This window comes from Sinohyriopsis cumingii, chromosome 15 (assembly GCF_028554795.1).
Source record: "Sinohyriopsis cumingii isolate HCF-2022 chromosome 15, ASM2855479v2, whole genome shotgun sequence".
Taxonomy (NCBI): domain Eukaryota; kingdom Metazoa; phylum Mollusca; class Bivalvia; order Unionida; family Unionidae; genus Sinohyriopsis; species Sinohyriopsis cumingii.
This window is the reverse complement of record NC_142975.1, coordinates 143513513-143529523: the sequence shown is the minus strand read 5'-3', so window position 1 is coordinate 143529523 and position 16011 is coordinate 143513513. Positions and strand designations below refer to the sequence as shown.

Genomic DNA, 16011 nt, shown 5'->3' with positions numbered 1-16011 from the left:
ATAGTCTAACTGTCAAAGGAAGTCACCAAAAGAGACCAATTCATTTATATGCGCAGTACAAAGTAAATCTAATCCAAATGGCAGATTTAGTCTCTGTGACAATTAATAAAAAGAAGGTTTATATTTCTTAGGCTTATGTCCTCTGCCTTAAAAAAATGGGTGGGGTGGGATTATGGTGTCAAAATAGGAAACTAAGCGTTGAGATCTCGAGAATTAAAATACAAGTTTGGCAAGTAGAAAAATGACTCAGTTGCAAAACTTTGTTAAAAGTTCCAAATAATTGTTTGCTGCTATTTATTGCATTCCTCAATGACCGATAAGCTATCATATGGAGTGAAGGCTACGAGACGCCGTCAGGTTTCATCTATCCCAATCCTACTAAGGCCCCCCTCCCCCCACTTCCACCTCTGGCATTTTTTTCAAGTTTCATAGTTTATAAACATTGATATGTTTGAACCTGTACAATTAATTGCACAGTACCAAGCCATGTAACAAACGTCTTTGAGCAATCTCAAAATACAGTGAATAAAATATCTTAAAGGTTTATTTATTTCAAGACAACCATACAAAAATGTGCATGCTGGAGTGTGTCAATAACACAGAGGAAGCACAACATGCGTACGGATGCTGAAGTGTGTCAATAACACAGAGGAAGCACAACATGCGTACGGATGCTGAAGTGTGTCAATAACACAGAGGAAGCACAACATGCGTACGGATGCTGAAGTGTGTCAATAACACAGAGGAAGCACAACATGCGTACGGATGCTGAAGCGTGTCAATAACACAGAGGAAGCACAACATGCGTACGGATGCTGAAGTGTGTCAATAACACAGAGGAAGCACAGCATGCGTACGGATCAGCAATCGCTCGCTGCATTCACGAACACAACTTTTAAAAGGAACATTCATCATACCGTAGGTCTAAGACTGGAATAAAGTTGATACATATACATCTCTGTACAAACCCCACAGAAACTGGTGCAGATGACTCCAGAGGAAATCTGTGATGTTTATACAACAGAAGTACCATTGTAGCAGGTGTGCTATCTATGACCTTCAGGTCTACAATAAAAAGACAACGATAAAGTCAAGAAAAAGCAGCATGATACTAAAAGTATGTTAATATTGTATTATTATTTTTCAAATAAGAAAATGACATTGTAGTTTTTCGACTCCACATGGGTACAACTTCTATACCATGTAGAGCATATTTTATTATGGCAAATATGGAATGCTTATCGATTTATTTTAGATAGACATATTAGGATCGGACTCGGAATACAGTAAACGATGACATACAAGTTTGATTCGCTTTCATCAGAAATGTATACGAATCATTCCGTACCCTGCTGAAGTTTTGGGTCTGCGCCATATGTTATACGTGCTAAATGTGACTGATTTCGTACTTACAATGCTTTTGTTAGGTTGGTGCTCTGTGTGTGTGTGTGTGTGCATCACCCACCTTTGTCATTCTGCATGTCATTGTTGCCAAACAAGGTCGCGAGTTTGAAATTGGCGGCGGCATCACAATCCTTTTTGCTGCTTTTTTAAATTTTATGTTCAAACTTTCTTTCGAACTCACTCGTCCCTATATATATATATATATATATATATATATATATATATATATATATATATATATATATATATATATATATATATATATATATATATATATATATATATATATATGTATGTATATATATATATATGTATGTATGTATATATATATGTATGTATATATATATATATGTATGTATATATATATATATATATATATATATATATATATATATATATATATATATATATATATATATTGTATAAAGGATGAAATCTAAAGATTTTGAATATTGCACTTGTTAAAATAAGAATATAAAGCACGAAATTAAATTAATCATCACTAAATCATGAAAATATATAAATCATGTACTGTTAATATTGAAAAACTGAATATCAAATAAACTGATTCAAATAAAGCACCATGCATGTAGCTTGAAAGGTTTATGTAGTTGATTAGTATAAAGCAGGATTGGGAAAAGTACGACCCTCGGTTCGCATACGGCTAGTGACCTGGTTTATTTCGATAATTTGCATAAAGGAGTATGATTTTAAAAATCATTTATCCGAAAGCGCCGTGAAGGAAATTGCACATGCCTGGTATAAAGGGTGATAAGTGATGCAACTTAACTCTGACTTAGTTTAGTTAGCTCCCTTATTCTACTCTTTTTTAAAAAAAATTACTCTGTCTAGTTAGCTCCATTCGTCAACGTTTGTAGTTAAAATATATAAATATGTCAGACTCAAGCTACAGAGGTAACGAGAAAATGACTTTTTGCACCGTAAATGAGACGTGAGAAGATTGAAAAAAGGTCACAATTAGGTCTCACTAGACGGTTTTTGGTGAATTTTGAATGGAAATACATTAATCATTGTCTGAGGCTGATTAGGGTATTTAGGTAAGATTAATTCCTTGTACAACTGTTAGCTTTTATACTGAACCGACACTACATCACCTCCTCATTGATAGTTTTGATTTCCGACGGTCATGGTCCACATTTACCTCTGACAGGAAAGAAACAATGAGTCGTATGTATGACAGTTGACCGTGATAACAAATTGGCATGCTTCTTAAGCCTCTCAACTTTGAGATATTTACATCTGTTGCAGGCGTATATATAGCCGTAAACAGAGTTAAAGTTGATGTTAACTGTTTTATTTCCTGTGCCAGTCTAATTGTAATGGCAATCACCAAAGACAGCAATCCATTCTCATGTCTAGTACAAAATAAATTGCAGATTTAATTTATGTGTCAATTTATAAATGCAAGGTTAATGGAATACACTCCAGCCCAGTTGATCTATGTTGTGGTGTTCCACAGGGGTCTGTTCTTGGACCTGTTCTCTTCATTCTCTACACTCAGTCGCTCTCAAGTGTCATACATCATTGTGGGGGTGTGTAGTGGTCTAGGGGTGGGGTTCTTCTTATAGACTTTAACGAATTATGAGAAGTTCCCCTGGTCCTTATTCAGAAGGTTAATTCTGGACACTATATTATTTATTGACTAAATATATTTATGGCTACGAGCCCCCAGTCAGCAATGCCGACAGTTAAATTAAAAGAAATACAAAGATGAAATTTAAACAATAACAATTTAATAAATGAAATTTAAAAGAATTTAAAGTAATCAATGTCTCTCTTTCACCCAATGATCCCTTTGATCATCATTTGAGTTCACAGTGTGAGGAGATTTTTCCCTTCTTGAGTGCTACTCATCTAAATCTCTTCGTTCCCTTGTCTTTCTCTCCTTTCGTGATCTCCACTTCCGCTTCCTCTTCTATAATCCTTGTTCCTTGCCGTTATCTTGACTTCCGGTTCCTCTTCTAGTATCCGGAACCCTTGAGGTCACCCGAAATTCACTCGGTATCTCTCACCGTCACCCGAAATTCTCTGAACTTCTCTCGTCCCCCGAAATTCTCTGAAATTCTTTCGTCCCCCGAAATTCTCTGAAATTCTTTCGTCCCCCGAAAGCTTCGTGTTGAAAGGTATAATGCATTAGCATAGGGTTATAAAAATCTTCCCTCACACTACGTCACTGAACTGAACCATCAGTTTAAGGCGGGACATTTGGGTCGCGCATGCGCACACATCGAAATTCCCATACACTTCCGCCGCTTACAAAAATGGCGCCATAACACAATCACACAAAGGATTCAAATATCTACATACTGAGCCCTATCAGTATATACATACAAAATATTTCAAATATGATTGTACTAAAATATTACTACGATTAGTAATATGACTATCTATATATTTATATATATTTATATATTTCCTACACAAGCGTACCAAATCCACAATATTCACATTCAAATGGTGATAAACGGCAATCCGTTACTCAATGGCAAAATCTATCATTACGTAAACAAATTTCTTGTCTACCAAAATATAACTACGCAAAGAAATATTAATTCTTATAGCGGCTAGCGAGCAATACAATTCTTCACAAATACAAATCGTCCTTTCAAAAGGGCGTAAACGTAATAATCCACGAAATAATATGCACACATATTACTAGCGAAAGAAGAGAACATTTTCGCCTCACAAAATAAGGTGTACATAGTAACATTATGAATAATGATGCAACGAATCAACATCGTAATCAATCGTAACCAAAAGTACTAGCTAAAGTCATGAAAAAAATGCAAAATATTAAGGTCATAATTAACTATTCATACTTCAATACAAGTAAAATGTATACATACGACAAATTCTCTTCAATTAACAGCAGTCGTATCAAGCAGAATCAACGTAACATCAAACTTACCTGATCGAAGCTATTTCATGAATTTCCTAAATTCCGCCAATTTTTACGAATGGCTAACGGAGTGTGTGTCACTGCGACTCTTAAACACCAACTGACGAATTTCAGGCTTGTACAAATCTTATGCCAGCTTCTCGAATCAAGTCCCACCTACAACGCATCCCGACTGGATGGCGACGGACTCTGGTCATTTGATCGAACTGTCAATCATAAAAATGTCAGTCTGTGTGTCCCCATGTACTGTCCAGCCTACCATTGTCGGCTTCCGGCTCTTTGAAGTTGTCTACGTCACGTGTTCCCATGTACAAAGATTCCCGCCAGATTTCCACTCAAGAGCTCAAACAAAGACTGGGTTACGTAAGAGGATTAGCCAACTTAGGCACTTGGAAAAACAAAGCTTACCTGGCTCCACTTACAGACTTATAAATACATGTATAATACAAGGGGTTGGGGTAAAACATCACATCCCCCCACGCTTGAGAATAAAATGAGGATTTTATTCACTCAAACTAAAAAAGCAAAAGTGTTACACGATATAAAGAACAAAATCAGCAAAATGAACTAAATGCTAAACTGAGTATGAACACGAAAATATAACAAATGATCTATATCATTTCGACGCTTCTACTCATGAAATCTGCGCCTACGTTTTCAGATCCTTTCACGTATCTGATCTGCATCTGGTACTGCTGTAAAAACAGCGACCATCGCATCAATCGACCATTGGACAACTTTGCCTGCGCCAGATAGGCGAGTGGTTGGTGGTCGGTCTCCAATATGAACTTACGTCCATATAGGTATCGCTCGAACCGTGATATGCCGAACACGATTCCAAGACATTCCCTCTCCGATACTGAGTAATTCTTCTCGGCAGCAGACAACTTCCGGCTGCCGTATGCGACAGGAAAAAGCGTCTTGTCATGCTCCTGGAGCAGTACTGCTCCCAGTCCCGTGTCGCATGCATCGGTGCGCAGAACGAATTCTTTATCCAAGTCCGGTAGACGAACAACTGCGTCGGATGTAAGTCTATCCTTTAGCGTTTGGAATGCGTGCTCACACGCATCTGTCCAAACGAACTTACTCGGGGTCCGTTTCTTGGTTAGGTCAGACAACGGGCCCGCAATCGCGCTGAAATTAGCGACATACCTCCGGTAATATCCGGCCAGTCCCAGGAATGACCTCACTTCCGTTTTCGTGGTGGGGCGTGCGGCGTTTCTCAACTGCTCCACCTTCGACTTCTCTGGAGACAGCGTGCCTTGGCTCAGGGTATGTCCTAAATAGTCTAATGTCCTGAAACCAAGGTGACATTTGGAAGGGCGGGCTGTCAAGCCCTCTTGACGTAGCCGCTCCAAAACGTCAGCTAACAGAGCGAGGTGTTCACCCCATGTCTCTGTAGCTAACAAGAGGTCATCCATGAAGTTGTGGACACCCCTATCGCGCAAGGGCTCCAACAACTTCCGCATCATTCTGGTAAAGACGCTGGGCGCGTTTTGTACCCCGAACGGCATCACCAACCATTGGTATGTCCCGTCGGGAGTAGCAAAAGCAAGCTTCGGTCGGTCTTCTTTCCTTACCGGAATTTGCCAATACCCCTTGGACAAATCCAGTTTGGAAAAATATTTCGCTTTCGAGACCGAAGCGAAGATATGTTCGGGGTCAGGTAGCATTTCAACTTGAAATTCTGTCACCTGATTCAGCTTCCGGTAGTCGACGCAGAACCGATGGGTGCCGTCCTTCTTCTGCACTAAGACTACTGGTGAGCTGTACGGAGAGTCGGCAGGTTCGATTACTCCCAGAGCAATCATCTGCTCGATTTCTTCCCTTACAACTTGTCGTTTCGCGTGGGGCAAGGGGTAGGGTTTACGCTGAACTGGTCGGTCGTCCACCATCTTTAACCCGAACTCGACAAGCGTCGTCCTCCCGGGTTTTTCTGTTAGCACGTCGAAATATCCGGCCAGCAAGGTCTCTATCTCGTTCCGCTGGCCTTCAGTTAACATGGGGTCACACTCCACGTCCGACGGAGTCTCGGCCCTCGTTAATGGACAGCTCGGGACAGTGTTAGCACCTTCCGTATCGCCTTCGATATCCTCGGTGACTATCGCTGCGACAACAAAATCGCTGGCGGTCTCCCTTTCCCGGTACCTCTTGAGCAAATTGGCATGGTACAATTTCTCTTTCGTCGGTAGCTGTATCCGGTAGGTTTGACCTCCGACCTTCTTGGTGACGACGTATGGACCCCTCCAGGAAACTTGCAACTTGTTGTGTTCCTGGGGCAACAACAACAACACTTTGTCCCCCACCTCAAACTGACGTGGTTTTGCGCGCTTATTGTAATTTTTCGCCTGTTGCGCCTTAGCTCGTTTGAGATTTTCTTGCGCGAGAGAACAAACCTCTTCCAGTTTGTTGCGCAAGTCCGCGACGTACTGGTAGGTAGTGCGTACTTCCTCTACAGCGTGGTCGTCTGTCCACAGCTGTCTCAGTACGGCGATTGGGCCGCGTACGGTTCTCCCGTACAAGAGTTCAAAGGGAGAGAACCCCAAACTCGCTTGCGGTACTTCCCGGTATGCAAAAAGCATGGCCGGAATATACCGGTCCCAATCCTTGGGGCGGCCTTCGCACAATTTCTTGAGCGTGTTTTTCAAGGTCCCATTAAACCGTTCGACCAATCCGTTACATTGGGGGTGATACGGTGTAGTCGTGAGGTGTTTAATCGACATGAGACGATTCACCTCCGCCATCACACGACTCATAAATTGTGTTCCTTGATCGGTCAAGATCTCGTCGGGCACTCCGACTCTTGACCAGATCGCAAACAGAGCTTCCGCGACGGTTTCCGTGTCAATGTTACGCAACGCAACGGCCTCCGGATAGCGTGTAGCATAATCGACAACCGTTAAAATATATCGATTTCCGTGCGCAGACGCGGGTTTTATCGGTCCGATTAAATCCATGGCAACACGTCTAAATGGTTCATCGATAAGGGGCGTACTCCCCAAAGGGATGGGTCGCTGATCCGTTTTCGGTGCCATTCTCTGGCATTTGTCACAGGAGAGACAGAACCGTTTTACGTCTCCCTGGACCCCTGGCCAGTAAAACTCTTTTACAAGACGGTCACGCGTCTTAGCAATTCCCATGTGTCCACCCATGAGACTCTCGTGTGCAAGTTTCAGTACTTCGCAACGCTTTTCCTTTGGCACGACGACTTGCTTGAAGTGTTCGTTGTGTTTCCTGGCGTGGCGATACAAGATTCCCTTCTTGTAGACAAACTTCACCGCGCCGTTCGGAGTTTCCCTTTCTGTTCCCGCTTCTGCGTGTTTGTGCAACTGCGCCAGAGTTGCGTCCTCCTGTTGCAGCTTCCTTAACTCCGCTGGAATAACATTACTAACCGGTGTCGATGTAACTTGGATTGGCTTTTGTTTCGGCTGTCGACTCATGGCCCTGGTTTCAACAGCACTCACTGGCATAGGTGTGCAGGTTTCGGGGTTCGGCTGGGGTAACACATAACGGCAACCCAATATGACGTCATGTGATAGCCCCTCCAAGCAAGCAGCTTCAATTTTCCCCTTCACGTATGGTGAATCGAGGTCAATGACAGCTACTGGTAATGAGTCACGCGCGCAGTTCGCGTACTGAACTTCTATTACCTCCCCTGTATAGTCCTCCGGCTTGACATATTTCTTGTCGACAAGCGCGGGGACGCTGCACCCAGTGTCATACAAGATGGTGGCGCCTTCACCATTGACAGTTGCGGCCGCAAGGTTGGCTGGGTTGCGACTCGCTTCCGGCACACATTCCTTCTTAGCTACGACATTCACCTGGGTCTGCCTGCCCTTGGGACAGTCCCTGGCAAAATGCCCCAGGCGCTTGCAATTAAAACATGTCGGCGGCCCTCGCCGACTTGCAAGTCCTGGTTTCGTGGGTGAGGCCTGTCCAGGTCGATAGGCGGCAGCCCTACCTGTAGGTGCCCCTCCGACCTTCCCGTCGCCCTGACGGTTACGGACAGCCGGCTCAACCTCCCCCATACGACGCGACTCAGAGGGTCGGGGTCGGTCAGCAACCCCGGAACCTCCACTCTTCGAGTGCGCCTGCTCGTATCGCTCCGCCATGTTAGCGATCTCTTCGAGCGTCCGGTGTTCTCTTTCTGCTAAGAAAACTGTCAACTCGCGACGGTAAGTACCCAGGACATGTTCCTTGAGTATTACCTCGCGTAGCCCTTCGTACGTGCGTTCGACTTCGGCCATTTTCATCCACTTCTCAAATAAACCTCGAACACGGTTGTGGAATTGAGAGTGGGTCTCTGTTACCTTTTTCACCGAGTCCCGGAAAAGTTTCCGGTAAGTCTCGGCGGTCAGCCGATAATGGCAGAGAAGCGCCTTCTTGAGGGCAGTGTAGTCATCAGCCTCTTCTGCAGTTAAGCCGTGGTAGACTTCCCGAGCTGCACCTTGCAAAAAGGCTGAGACATTAATGGCCCAGTGCTGTTCAGGGACCTGATGAGCGCGTGCGAGTTTCTCAAACTGGACGAGAAAATCGTCAATAGCCTCCTCCCTATCATTGAAGCGTGACATGTTGATCTGGACTATCCGGTGGTCGATGAAAGGTCGGCCGGTTGTTCCAGAGCTTGTACTGGCGTCGTCCCGTCCGTTGGTCCTAACTTCAACTCTGACCTTTTCCATCTCCAGAGTGTGAGCGAGTCTGGCTAGCTCCAGCTCTTTCTGGGCGTCTCGGTCCGCTGCTTCTCGGTCCGCGGCTATCTTGGCTTGATCCGCTGCGATCTTGGCTAACTCTTGGTCCGCTGCTATCTTGGCTAGTTCTCTCTGGGCTTCTCTTTCCGCTGCTTTTTCGGCCTTCCATTCCTTGATCCTTTCTTCTATAAAGGTTGCCAGGCGATCTCCCTCGTATCCAAGATCTTCCGACCCCATGGCGCGGTATTCCTTTATCATTTGTCGTTCGGTAGCCATTATACTAATGTAAAGTGATACCTTGTCTCAAAATTCAAACAGTATACAGATATTTGTAATACCAGTTTAAATACTTACCTGTCGACAACAACTAGTTTCGTTCAGGTAAGATATTTGTTCGATATCTGCTTCACACGTACTGCTATGAATGGAAGATCTACAAAGCCTGCACATATGACAATAAAAATACAAGATGAGAAAATCACAAAATTTCAAATACCAAGAATGGAAAATATCTCACACTGTTCACTAATACTTCTACCAATAACTTTAAGTCCCAAAATAATATATATGTCTAATTCATATCCCGGACGAAGCGCCCACTGTGGGGGTGTAGTGGTTGTCTAGGGGTGGGGTTCTTCTTATAGACTTTAACGAATTATGAGAAGTTCCCCTGGTCCTTATTCAGAAGGTTAATTCTGGACACTATATTATTTATTGACTAAATATATTTATGGCTACGAGCCCCCAGTCAGCAATGCCGACAGTTAAATTAAAAGAAATACAAAGATGAAATTTAAACAATAACAATTTAATAAATGAAATTTAAAAGAATTTAAAGTAATCAATGTCTCTCTTTCACCCAATGATCCCTTTGATCATCATTTGAGTTCACAGTGTGAGGAGATTTTTCCCTTCTTGAGTGCTACTCATCTAAATCTCTTCGTTCCCTTGTCTTTCTCTCCTTTCGTGATCTCCACTTCCGCTTCCTCTTCTATAATCCTTGTTCCTTGCCGTTATCTTGACTTCCGGTTCCTCTTCTAGTATCCGGAACCCTTGAGGTCACCCGAAATTCACTCGGTATCTCTCACCGTCACCCGAAATTCTCTGAACTTCTCTCGTCCCCCGAAATTCTCTGAAATTCTTTCGTCCCCCGAAATTCTCTGAAATTCTTTCGTCCCCCGAAAGCTTCCTGTTGAAAGGTATAATGCATTAGCATAGGGTTATAAAAATCTTCCCTCACACTACGTCACTGAACTGAACCATCAGTTTAAGGCGGGACATTTGGGTCGCGCATGCGCACACATCGAAATTCCCATACACTTCCGCCGCTTACAAAAATGGCGCCATAACACAATCACACAAAGGATTCAAATATCTACATACTGAGCCCTATCAGTATATACATACAAAATATTTCAAATATGATTGTACTAAAATATTACTACGATTAGTAATATGACTATCTATATATTTATATATATTTATATATTTCCTACACAAGCGTACCAAATCCACAATATTCACATTCAAATGGTGATAAACGGCAATCCGTTACTCAATGGCAAAATCTATCATTACGTAAACAAATTTCTTGTCTACCAAAATATAACTACGCAAAGAAATATTAATTCTTATAGCGGCTAGCGAGCAATACAATTCTTCACAAATACAAATCGTCCTTTCAAAAGGGCGTAAACGTAATAATCCACGAAATAATATGCACACATATTACTAGCGAAAGAAGAGAACATTTTCGCCTCACAAAATAAGGTGTACATAGTAACATTATGAATAATGATGCAACGAATCAACATCGTAATCAATCGTAACCAAAAGTACTAGCTAAAGTCATGAAAAAAATGCAAAATATTAAGGTCATAATTAACTATTCATACTTCAATACAAGTAAAATGTATACATACGACAAATTCTCTTCAATTAACAGCAGTCGTATCAAGCAGAATCAACGTAACATCAAACTTACCTGATCGAAGCTATTTCATGAATTTCCTAAATTCCGCCAATTTTTACGAATGGCTAACGGAGTGTGTGTCACTGCGACTCTTAAACACCAACTGACGAATTTCAGGCTTGTACAAATCTTATGCCAGCTTCTCGAATCAAGTCCCACCTACAACGCATCCCGACTGGATGGCGACGGACTCTGGTCATTTGATCGAACTGTCAATCATAAAAATGTCAGTCTGTGTGTCCCCATGTACTGTCCAGCCTACCATTGTCGGCTTCCGGCTCTTTGAAGTTGTCTACGTCACGTGTTCCCATGTACAAAGATTCCCGCCAGATTTCCACTCAAGAGCTCAAACAAAGACTGGGTTACGTAAGAGGATTAGCCAACTTAGGCACTTGGAAAAACAAAGCTTACCTGGCTCCACTTACAGACTTATAAATACATGTATAATACAAGGGGTTGGGGTAAAACATCACAATCATCATCCAGTGTCTCACCAATTGTACGCTGATGACACCCAAATATTCAAATCTAGCCACCCAACTGAAGTTGATGCTACCACCCAAGGTGTAGAGAGGTGCATTTCTGATGTGAAATCATGGATGACATGTAACAAGCTGCAGATGAATGATAATAAAACTGAGGCCATTCTGATCACAACACAAAGACTTTCTCATTCACATCCTTTACCTCAAACAATAAATATCAGCAACACCAACATTAAATTCACACAATCAGTACGAAACCTCGGTGTTACTCTGGACAGTACTCTCACATTGCACCAACATGTCATGAACATATGCAAGGCTGCATATCTTGAGCTGAGACGCATCAGCTTCATTCGCAAATATCTTTCAGTTGATGCCACTAAAACACTCGTGTGTTCATTAGTACTTTCAAGACTGGATTATTGTAACTCAATTCTGTCTGGTTCATCTCAATATCTGCTCCAGAAACTTCAAAAAGTTCAAACCACAGTTGCTCGGATCATGCTTAGAGTACCACGATCAGAGCACACCTCCCCGCTGCTCTGTACCCTACACTGGCTATCCATTCGATCCAGAATCAAACACAAAATTTGTTCTTAGTGCTACGTTTCACTGTCGGACTCTAGTGCAACATACCTATCCGACCTCACCCATGTGTACACACCAGCAAGACACTTACGCTCCTCTTCTGACAATCGTATACTCATTATTCCCACTATGAAAACAAAGTCATATGGACATCGTTCTTTTGCATACCAGGGCCCATCAACGTGGAATGAATTGCCCACTGAACTTAGACACAAAGACACAGTGATCACATTCAAGAGGGCTCTCAAAACTCACTTATTTTGACTGCAAGAACAAACTTAAAGACTTAATAATGTTTCTTACCTTAAATATTCTCAGCATGTTCTTTTCTTAATGTTTTTTAATTTCATGATGTTTGTTTTTGTAATCATATCATTATATGTTTTTTTATCTTATAGGTGTTGTCTAATGTTGTAAAGCGCTTAGAGCTTCTAAAGATTAGGCGCTATACAAAGTCACTAATATTATTATTATTATTATTATTATTATTATTATTATTATTAACGCTTATTCGGCTCATATCCTTATCTTTAAAATTAGGGTGTGGTGTTGTGGTGGTGTCAAACATGCGAAATTATCCAGTGAGACCAAAGCTAGAACCCAATAGCTTGAAAGCTTAATTATATACAATTTATTGGAAAGACAAAGCAATTTTATGTTCATGGCAGGGGCACAGGAATAGAAACAGTAGAGTCACTTTAAAGCAAGAATATTTTCATCGTATTGAACAGGTTTAACATAAGTCTAAGTTTGGGATTCTTGACTTTGTTATTGTTGAAGTTAACTGGATTTTAGGGTTAGGTAATTCCTATGTGAAATGTCAATGCACTGATTGGATTACGTCTCAGTGATAAAATTTCCCAAAGTAATCGTTGCCTAACTCTAAATACGACAATCTAATTCTGCACCGATCTGCAGTTCACATCTTTTTAGCCAGCTTTAACTGCTGGAAGACAAACCAAGTATGCCTCACCAAGAACAGACAAAAGGAAGAAAAACCCAGTAGATCTAAACAATGTTTATTAGATAATTCATTCAATACATAAAACAAAATAAATTTTCCCCGGATTGGGAAACAAGCTCAAAGGTCTTACATAAATCCATTTCCCTTAATTAGACATATGAATAACATAAACGATGTACCAGTGTTTAAAATTTACAATTTCATAAACGAGTAGGCAATAAACTTTATCATAATTTCGTTTAAGTAGATGATGGCAAGTGACAATGATAGTCTTTACGGGACTGTAAAAGGGGCATATTAATAGGTCTAGAAAGGCACTCTTGTTAGAAACAATTACTACCCCTGTATGGGGTCCCGGGTGGCCGAGTGGGCTAAAGCGGTCGTTTTTACCGATCACTGCCATCTCACCTCTGTCCGCGTTGGTTCGATCCTCGGGCTCGGCCAGTGTGGGTCTGTGAGAAAGCTGCCAGTAGCTTTCCGTGGGTCGGTGTTCTTACCGGATTTTCACGGGTTCTTCCTCCGCCAATTATACTGGCCGCCATGTATTGCCTGCAATGGGCTGAGAAATAGCGTTAAACCCAGAACAATCACAAGTACCCCTGGATTAAGTTCTATGGACCAGTCGAATACAACATTTTCTTGTCATTTAATTAGGTGGTTATTCTATCGTACTTATTCAAGTAAAACTTTATAATAATGAAAAGCGGAGACAAAAATATGCAAAAATACCCCTTTCCGTCTATTTGTACACAATTTATATCAAATACGTTTTATAGACGGTATATCATGAAGTGGTTAGTAGTACAAGAAACAGGGATATCAATTCACCCATTGTTGCTACTGTTAAAAGGCATTTTGACACGTGATTCATATTTGCTAAGTGAGAGTCCAGCATTCTACTATAGAACATATTATGCAATAGCAAGCAAGCCATACTATTTCTGTGTTTCCTATACAACTCTCTAAAAGACTTATGCCTGTTTTGGCTGTTGGAAGGATAGGTGGAAGGAAACCAGAAACCTTCACAATTTAATCATCATCTTGTACCACATCTCCGGGATAAAAGATAATAGTAATTTTGCCCGCATTCACCGTTACGGAATTACCTTGTGCAATTACACTGGTCAACAGTGAAATCATTACTGACTTGAAAAGGCCCTAATCTGTAGTATTTTGGTGTGCCGAACACGAATATAACCGTGAAAAATTTGTATTGGCTCTCGTTTTGAAGATATTCATATACCTCATTTTCTATGTTTCACTGTGTAAATTTCTCCAGTAGGACTGCAGCAACATCCGGAATAATGATGTAACATTGCATAATACCATCATGCTCACATCATCCACAGTTGATTGCATCATTTTCTGATGCAATGCAATACTAATGCCATGCGGCTGCTGAAGTAAGTTGACGTCAGCAGTGTACTATACATGTGTAGGCCTATTATACTAATGCCAGGCGGCTGCTGAAGCTGACGTAAGCAGTGTACTATATAAAGCCCAATCAGATAGGTTCAGCATTTAAAATATTTTAGACGTTGTGCGAGACAGTTCAAGCTACTGTTACATAAAACTTATTATTTTATCCATTTACGTACAATAAAGAACAGTAATGCCTCGAAAGTGTGTTAATACCGCGGACAATTTTTGCTATATTTGTGGGGAAGTGACATTTGCCAACCAGAAGAAAAGTATCAATTCTCAAGTGAAGAAGGCATATCATCTTTACTTCGGATGCAAGGTTGGTGACCAAGACAAGCCTTGGGCTCCGCATATATGCTGTGCTACATGTACAACACAGCTTTCACAGTGGTTGAATTGCAAAAGGTCATCAATGCCGTTTGCAGTCCCAATGGTGTGGAGAGAGCCAAGCAACCACCTAAATGACTGTTACTTCTGCTTGGTTCCTCCTCTTTCCGGCGGAATAACGAAGCGAAAGAAGTCGAGAATAGTCTACCCAAACATTCCGTCTGCATTGAGACCAGTTCCACATGGTGAGGGACTTCCTATTCCAGAACCTCCAGCAGAATATTCTCTTGATTCATCTGACGAAGACAAAGGTGAGTCGACCTGTTCTTCTCCTGGTCCATCAGCATGCAGTGATCCAGATTTTCACTGTGGTGCATCATCAACCCCACACAGAATAACACAGGAAGAACTAAATGACCTGATTCGTGATTTGGACTTATCAAAGAACAAGGCAGAATTGCTAGGATCAAGACTCCAACAATGGAATCTTCTAGAAGAAGATGTCACAATTACTGCATATCGAAAGCGCCACCAGCAATTGGAGCCTTTCTTCAGAAAGGAAAGTAATCTGATATTCTGTTCCGATACTGAGGGCCTCATGAATGCTTTAAAAATCACTCATGACCCACAAGAATGGAGACTATTTGTGGACTCTTCGAAACTGAGTCTCAAGGCTGTGCTTTTGCACAATGGAAACATTCTTCCATCTATTCCAGTAGCGTATGCTGTCCACATGAAAGAGACATACGATAACTTAAGGCAGCTACTGAATTCCATTGAGTATAACAAGTACAGCTGGCACCTCTGTGATGATTTGAAGGTAGTTGCCCTTTTAATGGGACTGCAGCAAGGATATACAAAATACATGTGTTTCTTATGCGAGTGGATAGCCGAGCAAGGGAAATGCACTACATGAGGAAGGAATGGACTCACAGGCAGAATGTAGCCATTGGAGAGAAGAATATCCAACACCCAGCTCTGGTTGAGGCTCAGAAAATCTTGCTACCACCCCTTCACATCAAACTAGGTTTGATGAAGAACTTCGTGAAAGCCATTGACCGGACTTTGCCAGCATTCCGATACCTGCATGAAAAATTCCCTCGACTCAGCGAAGCAAAGATTAAAGAGGGAGTTTTTGTGGGTCCTCAGATTCGAGAGCTTTTCAAAGATGACCGGTTCAACAACTTGCTGCAAGGTGACGAGAAACAAGCATGGAATACTTTTCGCCTAGTTTCTACAAA

General features: G+C 41.7%; 1 protein-coding gene across 1 annotated transcript; it reads right to left on the bottom strand.

The window, feature by feature from the left end:
• Positions 1 to 3141: 3141 nt before the first annotated feature.
• Positions 3142 to 11465, bottom strand: LOC149782965 (uncharacterized). The gene is made up of 2 exons (XM_089934521.1): positions 10997 to 11465; positions 3142 to 10201 (listed from the first exon to the last, which is right to left on the bottom strand). The coding sequence occupies exon 2, from the start codon at positions 9286 to 9288 to the stop codon at positions 4936 to 4938; it is 4353 nt and encodes a 1450-aa protein (XP_089790647.1). The 5' UTR covers positions 9289 to 10201; positions 10997 to 11465; the 3' UTR covers positions 3142 to 4935.
• Between the last annotated feature and the right edge of the window lie 4546 nt (positions 11466 to 16011).

What these genes read in the sequence shown, in the direction of transcription:
- LOC149782965 (XM_089934521.1), bottom strand. Translation starts at nt 9,288, where the DNA reads ATGGCTACCGAACGACAAATGATAAAGGAATACCGCGCCATGGGGTCG.